Source organism: Amphiura filiformis, chromosome 18 (assembly GCF_039555335.1).
Source record: "Amphiura filiformis chromosome 18, Afil_fr2py, whole genome shotgun sequence".
In the NCBI taxonomy this organism is placed as follows: Eukaryota; Metazoa; Echinodermata; class Ophiuroidea; order Amphilepidida; family Amphiuridae; genus Amphiura; species Amphiura filiformis.
Genome location: NC_092645.1, coordinates 30,065,811 through 30,078,763, shown reverse-complemented (window position 1 = coordinate 30,078,763; position 12,953 = coordinate 30,065,811). Strand labels below are relative to the sequence as shown.

The following is a 12,953-nucleotide window of genomic DNA, read 5'->3' as shown; positions in this document are numbered from 1 at the left end:
ATCTAATATTTAGGCATTATTTAATGACCTCCCCCCCCCCCCCCCATCTCCACTCCAGCTGTCAATTTCTTGTGTGAACTGTGGAATGTCTATATGAAATGTTATAACTATTTATATTGGTTCTTTCTTTGCATGTTCTTCTCCTCTTTCTTTTTTCTTTTATTTGTTAACTTTGTGTAATTGTATGTTGTAACTTAAGGCAGTGTAAGGGGGTGCTCGCTTCAGGCCTTTGGGCCTTTTGAGCATCTCCTCATTCAAATGTTGTGTCTTTTATATTTTGTATGTTGATGTACATCGTTTCCTACAGAGTCGTGAGATGTGTCAAACTTTTCCCTTGGTCATAAGGAACCAAAAAAGTCAGTGGTCGCATATCTGTAGGATCATTGGTTAATAAGATATAGTCACTTTTTTTTAAATTTTTAACCAAATATCCTAGAGAGTCGTGCCATATGTCAAATTTTTCCTCTGGTCATAGGGAACAGAAAAGTCAGTGGTCGCATATTTGTAGGATCATTGGTTAATGAGATATAGTCACTTTTTAAATTTTGTGCACTTAACCCTCTATCTTTTTAACCAAATATCCTCGAGTCGTGCCATATGTCGAACTTTTCATCTGGTCATAAGGAACAAAAAAGTCAGTGGTCGCATATCTGTAGGATCATCGGTTAATGAGATATAGTCACTTTTTTGTACGTTGTGCACTTAACCCTCTTTTTTACTTCTAGATATCGTTTGAGTCAAATGATTTTTCATTTTAAAGCTTATGATATATTTTCTAAACACGAAATAAAACAAAATTGACCGCGAGCCGACTTTACTGCTGTTTCGTGATGGACGGTCACATATATTCATTAACATATTAAATCGTTTATCCCTTTTGGTCAATATCGAATTGGTTTGTGGCTAACTTAGCTTGGGGCCAAATGCATGAATTGGCATATGGCCAAGTCAACTGTGGACGAATTGGTTTGGCCGAATCGACCATGCTGATAGCAGGAAGTGGCGAAAAATTACGTACTTTTACAAGGCAAAAAGCAACTTTTCTAGGCATTGTTGACATGGTGCCTTCGCCCAGGAAAGTTTCCTACTATAAAGACCTAACTTTTGAGATGGTGCAAAATTAAAATAACCTTAAAATAAGGCGCCCGACCGCCGGGTCTAGCAAGTCATCATCAACGACTTTGACAGATGACGTCAGACACAATCTCTGTCTTGATGATATAAGTCTTGATAGCAATACGCTGTTTTACTTAGCCTATATCTGGTGGCAGCAGCATTTTTTTCTTTTTCAGTTTTTTGTATTTTATCAGTACTTGGAGCTGGTGGGGGAGAGAAAGCATTAAAATACATTCAGGAAATAATACAACTCGAACCAAAGATGAAGGTCCCATTTCAAAATCAAAATTGAAAAAAAAAAAAAAAAAAAAAAAAAAACCCAGAAAATGAGCAGGTTCAAAGACCCACAGAAGGAAGATGACAAACCAGAGTCCTGACCCAATCCGAATCCGATTTTGACCTTTACACAAATAAACCACCAGCCCTCTTCTTCATCACATACAATATTTTTATAAAAATATCCAGTGTTAATTAAACAAAAATCTTTTTTGCGCGCTGTATTTTGCGCTGTATTGCGCTGGTATAGGAGTTGCAAGGGCCTGATACTTTGCTGATATCGAATGATGAAATTCGCCATCTTAGTGTGAAAAAATTTGAAGAATAGAAGGCTGACGTTGCGCCATAAGTGTATAATAAGGCCTATTTAATGATAAAATGAACTACCACTAAATGTTATTGTCAGTGCTGCAGTGCAAAACTTCTCTTTAACATTACATTAAAATAATAGTTACATTGTAAATTGGAACTGACACCAATTTTTTTCAGGGATATCTTGTTACTTATGTGACTTCATGGATATTCACTTGAGGCAACTACTTTTTTTAAAAGTGAGAGAGTGTGTGTGTGTGGGGGTGTCAAAGGGGACAAAGGGGAGCAAAGTAACTTTCACGGGGTCAAAATATGACCAGAATTGTCACACATGGGCTAAAAAGTATAAAAGGGCCTAAAATAGTAAATGTAAGTGCACCAGCATCCGGGAGGGGTGGCGAGACCGGCAGAACATTCACATGGAGCAGCTCCCCCTTGTCCTCTTGGCTACGCCACTATTACCTGTTCATAATTATACTGATCTAGTTATCCATCAAACACACGGAGTGTTACAGAAAACGGTTGAATGTCGGTTTATATATATAAAGGGTATTAAAACGTTTTAATAACATTCCAAAAACGTTTTTGAAAACATGATGCAAAACATTCAAACAGAATGTTATTTAAATGTTAACAAAATATTTTGCAAAAATGTTTGCCCAAGATATTTCACAATAACGTTTCAAAAAACGTATTCATGACCTTTATATAACCCGACATTTGAATGTTATTGTTTTGAATAAATGTTTTAAGATTATATTTTGTGTTTGCTGGGTATTCAATCTTTCCTTGCTTCAATTAGACCAAACATTAACTGATCTAGTATCTAACTTAACTATAGACGAATCCAATTTCACGCATTACTACTCCTCAATGGCAGCCATAGCCGCGACGGGGACCCAGCTACCTCACCTAAAATGTGAAATGCTGCGGCCTTTAAGGGTATTTTAAACTGCATTCTATCACCCGTATTGCACGTAGACAAAAGAATGATGACAGTTTACAACACAAAAGAATCTAACATCGAATTTTAAGCGGGTTTAATCTAAAGCCAAGAATTTTCCGCGTTGCGGAAATTCCGCGAAAATCGCGGAATTCGGAGATAAAGCGGAAAACGCATTTCTGAGAAAAAAAAAAAAAATAAGCAAAATGACCTGGAAAAAGGAAAAATACAATTGAAAAGAAATAAATAAAATACTAAATGAAATGGGTCTTCAAAATTCATCAAAATAAAGTAAAATCCGTCATAGATTTACCGTACAACGCCCCATTGCAGCCATGATACCCAATTACCCATCTCAACTTTGCAAATCGCAATGATCGTCACAAGATTCTTGTGAAATTTTATTATGTCAGACATGTGCAAAAATTACAAAGCGGAGAAAAGCGGAATTTAGCATTTGTAAAGCAGAAAATTCTTGGCTTTAGTTTAATCCACTCAATTGGGTACTCACAACACCTGTTTGGTGCATGCGGGGAACCAAATATGGCCGATCAAATCCTGACCATGACTTGGCTCGTTGGGTTCGTCTATACTTTTCACGTTGCCTATCCACGGGCTAATCAGCTGTCTTGTTTGTGTTTATGGTATCAATAGTTGGTAGCCTTGTGTAGTACTATCCGTGTTGTTACTTAACACAGTAATGTAGCCAGCAAGGGGGTGGGCAAGGCGACAAAAATGAAAAAAAAAAAAGTGCCTCTGACAAAAAAATTAAAGAGAAAATCTGGTGGGCAAAGGAAAAGAAAAGGGGCAAGGAGCCCCCTTTTCCACTAAAATTCACTCCGATCATGGGCCAAAATAGTGTAAAATACAACTTTTTTTGCTCGCTGCGCGCACACATTGTCACAATCAAGCCTTATTGGAAGCTCAATCAAAGCAAATCCAGTATATATTTTTGCATAAAACAGCATAATTTAGCATTTTTGGAAGCTCAAAGACATGTACAATATCTCTAAAAACCAGTATTGTATATATTGTATGATGCAACTGCATTTTTTTTTTTCGTTTGTGCCCCCGAAATTTTATTTTGCCCCCTCTGACCAAGAAAGCTGGTACGCCCCTGACTTAATAACAAAAACAACAGAAATTATATCCGTAATCCCAGTGTAGTTTTTTTTTTTATCAAGTCGGTTAGTTTCAACGAGAAAACCAGTTATACTTCGGACTGTTTTTAATGTAAATTATTCAAAAAGTTGGGAAAGCCCTTGTAACGAACGAAAAAATAATAATCATAATACGAGTCAATATATAACCATGTAAAGCAATACCCACTTGATAAATCGCGACCTCGTTCTTAATAAACTGTACACACATACTAGTAGCTTACCATCATTATCTGGGAGAACTGGAACAAATGGCACTCATAATGAGTATCCAAAAAGTAAAATCACTTGTAAAAACAGAACGAAAAATGACCATATGCAAGTCAACATATGTAAAATAATACCCAAGTGATAAATCATGGTCTCGTTTTTGTTATTATAAATGAACTGTACAAACACATAACTTGTTGTATTTCCCTGGGAGAACTAGAACAAATGGCACTGATAATGCGACATAACAAACAGCCAGCGGCGTGTCGGCAAACTTACAAGGGAAAATCGATACATAAGCACGAAAATCTCTTCAGGGATGATAGATAAGCAGTTTTTGTTTTGTTTTGTCTTTAATATTTAAGTGAAGCAACCTATATAACGTTACAGGTCCCTTATTAACAGACTCCTCGTAACAACTTTAGCGCAAAAGAAATTCTTTATCCGTCCTTGAAATACCAGTTAACCAGTTGTCATTCATTCAAGGGCCAGTTTATGACCCAGATGGAGAGTCGATTACATTAAATGACCTTGCCTGGTATGTCCAGCTTTCCAGAAAGTGTTATTCGTCTTAGGCATTTATTTGTCAAATGTTGACAGTTGGTAATATGTGTCATGTTGTCTAGTATGTGGCTAACTGAGCTATTACCCCTCAATTTAGCTAAAACCTTGGTAAAATGTGGCAATATCTGCAAGAGTAATGTATCACAATGTTGATTTCTTTCCCAGTGGATTGTTATCTCCACAAAATACTAAACATAGTTCTCAGAGAAGCACAGACACGAAATTTTTGTGTTAATGTTTTTGGTTTGTTTTTGATTTGTCCATCCATTCAACACATTGCCAGAATATATTCAGTTTGAAATCCAACCATTGCTCCAATGGGCCCTTAGTTTGTCCAGTCCATCAAAACACTAGTATAGTATTACTATAGCATGATATGCAAACATGTGATCATGGTAAATGGGCAATCTTGTGGGACAAGGTAAAATAGATGACTGCATTCTAAAACATGATTCTGGTTTATTTACAGCATCTGTGTAAACATCATGAAGTAGATATTCATCTTCCAGGAGAACTTGGTCAAACAGCATTACACTATTGTGCTATAAAGGATAGCCATCGAGCTGTTGTCAAATTGGTAAGTATTACACATACAGGGTGATTCAGAAAGAAGTAAACTCATGTTTATGGCGATTTGTACCAAATCTAGAAGTAATCTGCTTCAAATGAAAATACCATTGAAAAGAGCAGATTCTGAACTTCTAAAATAAAAAAAATACTTACACCAATCCCGAGTTATACTGTTTAAATAAATTTAAGTTTAAGTTTATTGTGTCTGTTTGAGGTGTCTACTTGACGGTTTGGTACAATGAAGCTATCATGTACTCAAATTCCAAAGTTGATGATGCATAAAAAAGGACAAATTATTTTATAATTTTGGGAAAATGAAACTATAATAACTATTAATTATCCATAAAAAGAACGACTACAGAATTAAACTCTGACTGTTTTGTCCGCCATCTTGTCAATCAGGACGAAATATGCCGTACTGCGCAGGTCAGCAACCAATCACGGCACGCTGACGTCAGACGCAACATTTCTGGCGGAATTTGTTATTGGCACCTTGAGGGAATGTGGTGTAAAAGGTAAATCCTTTTGAAATAATAGGTAAATGCTACTATTATTATAACAAATGTACACAATTTTTGGACATTTTACAGTTGGAGTTCAAACCTGATTTCTGTCGTCAAGATTTAAATGGTGTGTATCCGGTTCATGCGGCTGCTACGCATGCGTCAGCCAGAGTTCTTGACCTACTCTTCAAAGCGTGTAAGTGAACAAATTATAAAAAGAAGATAGTAAAAGTAAAAATAAAATACACACACGCACACTCTGTTTTCTGCTTAATCATGCTACACTATTTTTACATCACATTTTCTGCGCAATCAATAATCTAATTAAAATATTAAAGGCATGAAACACAAATTGGGTTTATATAGCCTAGTTTCTTCAAATCATTCCGCTTTACAGAACAACACATGTAAATGTGACCTGCTACCACAAAATGAGCGTAACGTCGCAAGTTGGTAGTTCCAGACATCCTGGCTAACGGATTTGTTTGTCGTGCACCTGTGCCAGCCAATAGATGTCATTCGTGAAGGACATACTGACATACTACTGGCTTGAAAAGGTGCGCGGCAAACAAAGAACACCAACGCAGGGCGTCTCAAAACTACCAACTTGCGACTTAACACTCATTTGGTGGTAGCAGGTCACAAATTTATTGTGAATCACAAGATTTGTATTTGCGCTAATTGCATTGTACACACTGACTTTCGCTTTCCTGTTTGACTTAGATTCTCATGATGTTTTCATATTAAAACATCATCTAAAAATATCTATCCACACTAATAACCAAAGCCCACAATATACATGAAGACCTGAGCGCAAGAAGACTTGGCCCCTCAACATGTAAACACTAGAGTTGCGTATAGTTTCGTATAAAGTTTTTTTTTTTTTAACTTCCGTGGTCCGGGTACGCTGGTGAATTGCGATCGCGTAGAAGTGACAAGGTCGCCTACTACGCGCCGCGCCGAAGACAAATGGGTCAGCCGGCTTGTTGTCAAGTGCATTGATCAGCCAATCAGCGTGATTGTTTATTGCTTTTGTGTTTACGCTCGTGTACGCGATACGCACAGGCACGACCACGGAAGTTTGAAAAAAACAACAACTTTAGTTTGTTCGGCACATAATAAAAGTCATAATTTTTGTCTTCAAGAGTATCTTCCATGCATCTTCAATGGAATCTTCATAAATCATCAATTGTTTTCCATGTTGGCATCTGCAATGTTGCATCATGTATACCTGCTTGCCTTTGAGTGCATGTAAATTTAGCATGTTTGTGTTTCATGAATATTAAACATAACAACATTATGTGTTACATCATGTACTTTGTTTTTCAAGAGTAAAGATTTCATTTTTACAATGATTTTTTTCGACATGTAAAATCATATAAATGATGTATGACATATGAATGTACTGGAAAATAAGTATTATCAAGATAAAGCATTCATAAAGGGACACTTTTCAATATTTTCCAGTATATGCGTATAGTCAGTCTTGGAAACAATATTTAAGACATACGACGGTTGCTGCAGATATTGCTTATATGTGACCATCCACCACAAAGTGGTAGCAAAGTCGGCTCAAGGTCATTTTCTGTTTATTGCAGATTTTGAAAGAATTCACTTTCAGCTTTAAAATGACACATCAACCAGCTTCATCGGACATTTGGAAGTGAAGTTATGGTTCATCAAAGGTCAAATTCCTAATATATTTTACATAGAAATCCATATACTCAAAATGGAAAATGCCGACTTTACGACCAGTTTGTGGTGGGTGGGCACATATATATTTTACTGTCATATAATCTTCATTTGCATCATGCGTGTTGGATGATCGTTTTTCATCGCCTGCTAACATTAATCCATTTTGCTGAAGAATATGGAGAAGATTGGGATAAATTAATGTTCTTTCCACCTTGCATGTGTTTCATACGTCATTGACCATTTAGTTTTACCCCTCGTAGTGTTCATAAGACATGCTATCTGGACCATTATTATTTGACAAGCAATGCCGATGAATATACCCTTCTGCGGATGCCGCCTCCATCCATACAAAGCTGATATATAATCCTGACTGAGATACAGTTTCCCATTTTCTTTAAATTTCTGCAATTGAAATTCATGGATATTTGCATGAAATGAGACGATGCTGAATATAATGATTATTGTTCCCGTTGATCACAAGTAAGCTGTTAGCATAGAACAATATATTTAAGCCGAAATTTTCTAGTATGGAATTTTATTGCGCAAAAAAAAATGATATTAGTTGGCTATAGGCTAAATCATTAGGTCACCATAGAAAAAGCTATATCTTTTGTATAATCATTATGTTGTAAAACTATTCAGAAAATTGCTATATTTCATATTTCATTGCAGTACTATGTTTTATTTCATTTAACAACGCCTATGTCACAATTCACAATTGAACTAATTCGGAACTTTGGTTTATCCTTTTAATGCCAGCAGCTCTAAAGACCACAATCTTAGAAATTATTGTTCGAACACTTTTAAGGCCTTATTGGGAATGGTTCCCCTTCTACTCGCGTACAATGTTGACATGCCCAATATGCTCATCTTCACATCTTCTCCCAACATTGTTTGGTGGGGAAAGGGGAGGGGGTATGCTTAAGATTAACATTGAGACAACACTACTACCAGTGACTCATATAGCGTGCACGCGCACTACGGTATACTAAGAAGGACATTACAGTGGGTGTTCGAACACATTTTTTCCGGGATTGTAGATAAGGGCTAGATCAGAAATCGCACACCAAGCAAGCAAGCTTAGGATAGAGTTACATTATTCTTCATCTTGTTATTTAAAAGCCAAAAGAACAACTTGCTTAGGCTTAGTTAAATAAATGCAAAAGGAATTGTATGTGCAATTGAACACCAACAGATTATTTTTGACTTACTTTTAACTTAAGGGAGTTTACTGAATGCATTATTTTTTATATAATACCAATATTCAAAGGTTAGTATAATAGAGTGTGATTTTTAACAGTACCTTATAATGGTGATCATAGCTCTTATAGATCCACCCTGTTAGGCTAAATATGGTCAGTGATGTATGTTTCCATGTCTAGGTAGCGGCCAAGGGCTCAGCTGTTCAGGGTTATTATCACACACGGACAAATATGCCAACTCTGCGCTACACGCGGCCGTCAACAGTGGTGATATAGAAGCCGTCAAGTTGTGTCTTAAATATGGCGCCAAGATTGATTATCAACAGGTTGGTAACAACAGGTACTAACATACAAAGGCACTGTTGTCAGCGATGAAAAACTTTGTTGCGTATGACGTCGTAGTTTTAGCAACAATATCGACCAAACATAGGGCAATACTCGATTTTTATTTTCCTTTTTTGAATATACCCTTAAACTTCCTAATATTTTCTTTAAACGGATGCTCCGTGCGAAGATAAACATGTGCCCTGATGGGACCAGCTGAAGCAAAATGTTCAATCTTGGGTTTTTTTTAAAAGCCAAATAGCACGCTGGCTTATATGAAAAAAAGAAAGAAACAAGAATTGAAATGAAGCACAAGAAAAGGAGGCCCTGCACTCTCAATAGATCATGTCATCCGTTTGGTCACTAAATCTCAAATATCAACTGCCACATTGACTTCATAATAACCATAAAATATACCATTTTAACCTAATATCCAATCCAAAACATAACCTTGATCAATATTCTCCTAGACGGTAGTTAATCTGAAATTTTTGTCAAAAGGTCTCCTCGAGACATTTGTAAAATATCTATCTTAGTCCTTCGGCCATCTTAAGGTGAAAATCTGTCTTCTTGTAGCTATACTCTCTAATCTAATATAACATCTCAATAGAAACGTATTTTCGTATAATAATTCTCCGTTGTCAAGTAGTGTCGGCCCCTTTAAGCTTGCCGTGGGTTTTCCTCTTTTTCTAAGATAACTTTACATAGAAACCATCATTGTTGATGTATCCAGAAGCCAGAACTTCATAGTTACATTCCCCAATCGAAGGACAGTGCTCAAGAACAGAAAGAAATACAAACAACACAGTTGGACGTCAAACGTTGCAAAGGACATCGCTGGCAATGGCGACTTTAGTCAACATAATGAGTTATATTGATAAGAAAAAAGATTTATGGTTAATCCTTACTTACTATAGGCGGTCCTCTGCAAACAAAAGTGCTAAATTCTGTGGACAAAGAAGGCAATTCGGTTCTTCATTCTGCTGTAAATAGCGGGTCAGAAGAAGCTGTAAGAGTATGTCTAGAATATGGCGCGAGAATCGACTTCCAGCAGGTATGGGTTTGTGTAATAGTTGTATTGTCCATCTTCTCTCTTCTTAAGCCAAGAGGAAGCAACATTCTTGAATTTACCCCGGATTATTTATGTAGAATTTCTTTAAAGTGGATAGAATTAATAAAATTACTTTGGAAACCGTGGAATAACTGGGTTTTAATATAGCTTTCATCTAAATCTTTCAGAAAGATTCCTGGTGTGAAAGGTGTGAAATTGTTACTTTTTGCTCATTCCCATGAAATGAGACGCATTTCTTTCTGACATATTTTGTATTATGTTTATGGATAATTGAGTCATGGTATCTATAATTTGATAAGGAAGCGTCCAATTTAGGCCCACTTAATAACGTGAACTGCGGCAACGAAATGAGCGTAAAGTCGTAAGTTGGTAGTTTCAAGACATTTGTGCTCCCATTCACAAAGGACATACCAATATATTTCTGGCTTGAACAGGTATGCGGCAAACAAAGAAATCAACTCAGTCAGCCAGGATGTCTCAAAACTTGCGATTTTATACTTATTTCATTGTGGCAGTCAACATATAGTCACTGTAACTAGTCAAATATTTGATATTGTTTGCCCTTTTAGCGGTACAAAGAATTACAAGTCAAACAGCTATATATATCTATTCAATGTTATTTATTCAGTACTATCTATTCATCGCAACAGTTACTGCCTCATCTCCTTCAATGGCGAAAGTGAGATTTTGTACTAAATTCATCAACAAATAAAAAAAGCCTTTCTAGTGACAACAACGACTTGTGAAACATAATCTAATACAAATGCCTACGAGGACTGAATTCTTTAAAAAACGCTATTTGCTCATAACGAGCAAAATGGAGATGCCACTGTGTTCACCCAGTACAAGTGTTGCACCGAACCCTCGGATATAATACATGTATACATAAGATCATTTCTATTATGTAATTTCCGCAGGTAGATAAGTCAACACCTGTTCATCTGGCATGCTCCCAAGGAGCACTAGAGATCGTCAAACTCATGTTTACCATTCAAGATGAAGAAAGGAAGTCGCTATTCATGAAAGATCTTCTACAGCAAACACCGCTTCATAAGTAAGTTAGATCATTCAACTGGTAAATCATTGTAGCTTTATTATTTTCATAGGTTTAAACTGATTTACAAATCTAATGATAAATTATATAATATACAAAGAGTCGTTCAATTATTATTTGACGATTTAAGATTATGTTTGTGTTATTTTGTTGACAGGGCAGCGATGTTCGACCATTTCCATGTAGTCGAGTACCTGGTTAAAGAGGTAGTACGTTATTCTTCTTTTAATCATTGCAATTTAATCTTATATTCACTTTTTAGCATGTTTTTTTTTCTAATTTTCCTTGTTTTTGCGCATTACGGGATCTCGTTTGTTGTAATGACAGCGTACATTATTAAATGAAAGTAACTCAAGATTTCTATTCGGCTCTCATTGGATTATTCTTATTGTTCCATGTATTTGGAAGAGGTAAAAACTCTTTTCTATATACACTTTTCTTAAATTGTGAAAGAACACGGTATAGATCGTTCTTGAACACCCCGTAGCCTACTCATGTAAGTTACACAAAATATCTTCTCATTTCAACAGGGTAGCGACATCAATGCAACCGATAAAGCCGAGAGATCCCCGTTACTTCTTGCTACACAGAAGGGAGGGTGGCGAACTGTCCATTTACTCTTAGAATGCGGTGCTAATTTCAAAATGACGGACTCTGACAATAGGAATTTACTACACTATGCTGTCTTATTTGGAGGAAGCTTAGAAGCCTTGGGTAGAAGCTTCTTTAAGGTACGAATAGACCCTATGTAATAATATGTCATCAGACATGACGCGAACAGGAGATTCTATAATGTCATTCTGAAATACCCACAAGCACAACACAGATGCCATCTCAATTGTTACTACCGTTCTCGGCTAATTGGATAGGATCAATCTAGTGTGTTGGATGCTTGTAGGTGTGGTTTGGTCATTACATGACCTTATTCCGAAGGGTCAATACTCAGATGGCTCATTACACCAAAGGGTCAATACTACAAAGGCTCGCCACCCCCGAAAGGTCAATACTCTGAATTTACATGTACAGTAAGGCTCGTTATTACTAAAGATCATTACTCTGAATTTACGGTAAGGATTGTTATTCTGAAGGATTCGGAGTTACGAACCTTGGGAATAACGAGCCTAATATTATGTTCGGAATAACCTTCGGAATAACCTTTTGAAGTAACGGACACATAACCTGAAAGTTACACTGCAGACCTAAAAAGCAAATACAATGGTTTTCAAGCAACGCACATTAAGAATATTAAGAATATCGTACAAGTACGTCCACGGTTAATACCCTAAACAGTGTAGTCTTTAACAATTGAGGGATTGTTAAGTAGGGGTCAACATTTGATATGTGGGATATGCTGGAGCTTCATTTATTGGTGTCAGAGACATATTTTGGGGTGCCACAAAAATTGACTTAAGATTAGTGACAATCGGCTTCTACCTATATAGAATGAACATAGTGGGTGTGGAGGGTAGGGGTGTGTGTTATATGTGATATGCAATATGGTATCAATCTTTTTACTGTTATCTGTTTGTTTTGTTTTTTGAATAGAAAGAGGACGCTGCGGTATTACTTAACGAACCGGACCATACTGGATGTACACCTATGCATTATGCCACCAGAGAAGGGAATATCAAATCAGTTCAGGGACTGATTGATCTAGGAGCAACTGTGAACCTCAAGAACAAGGACAAACAATCACCGCTACACTTTGCTGCTAAGTACGTACTACTAGTGGAATAACGTCAATCTGCAATCTTTGTTATACACTTAGAACTATCGCGATTCACAATTTGATGCGCCGCCAGCGGTTGGCAGCCCAATACTTGACCGCCAGGGTCAACATTTACCCATGATACACTGCGTATCTTGGCCTCTCCCTAGCGACCGCTGGAGGCGCATCGTATTGTGAATCGACCGGATTATGTAATGTTTACTGCAAACTATATAGTACAGCA

The 12,953-nt window shown here is 36.8% G+C and overlaps 1 protein-coding gene across 1 annotated transcript in view; it reads left to right on the top strand.

Annotated features, from left to right (window-relative positions):
- Nucleotides 1-12,953, top strand: part of LOC140140113 (transient receptor potential cation channel subfamily A member 1-like) — a 61,183-nt gene that overhangs the window by 27,642 nt on the left and 20,588 nt on the right. Inside the window, exons 4-10 of the mRNA XM_072161942.1 lie at nt 5,051-5,158; nt 5,742-5,850; nt 9,793-9,929; nt 10,865-11,001; nt 11,159-11,210; nt 11,532-11,732; nt 12,547-12,716. Coding sequence (XP_072018043.1) covers nt 5,051-5,158; nt 5,742-5,850; nt 9,793-9,929; nt 10,865-11,001; nt 11,159-11,210; nt 11,532-11,732; nt 12,547-12,716 — 914 coding nt within the window. The remainder of the gene's footprint in view (nt 1-5,050; nt 5,159-5,741; nt 5,851-9,792; nt 9,930-10,864; nt 11,002-11,158; nt 11,211-11,531; nt 11,733-12,546; nt 12,717-12,953) is intronic.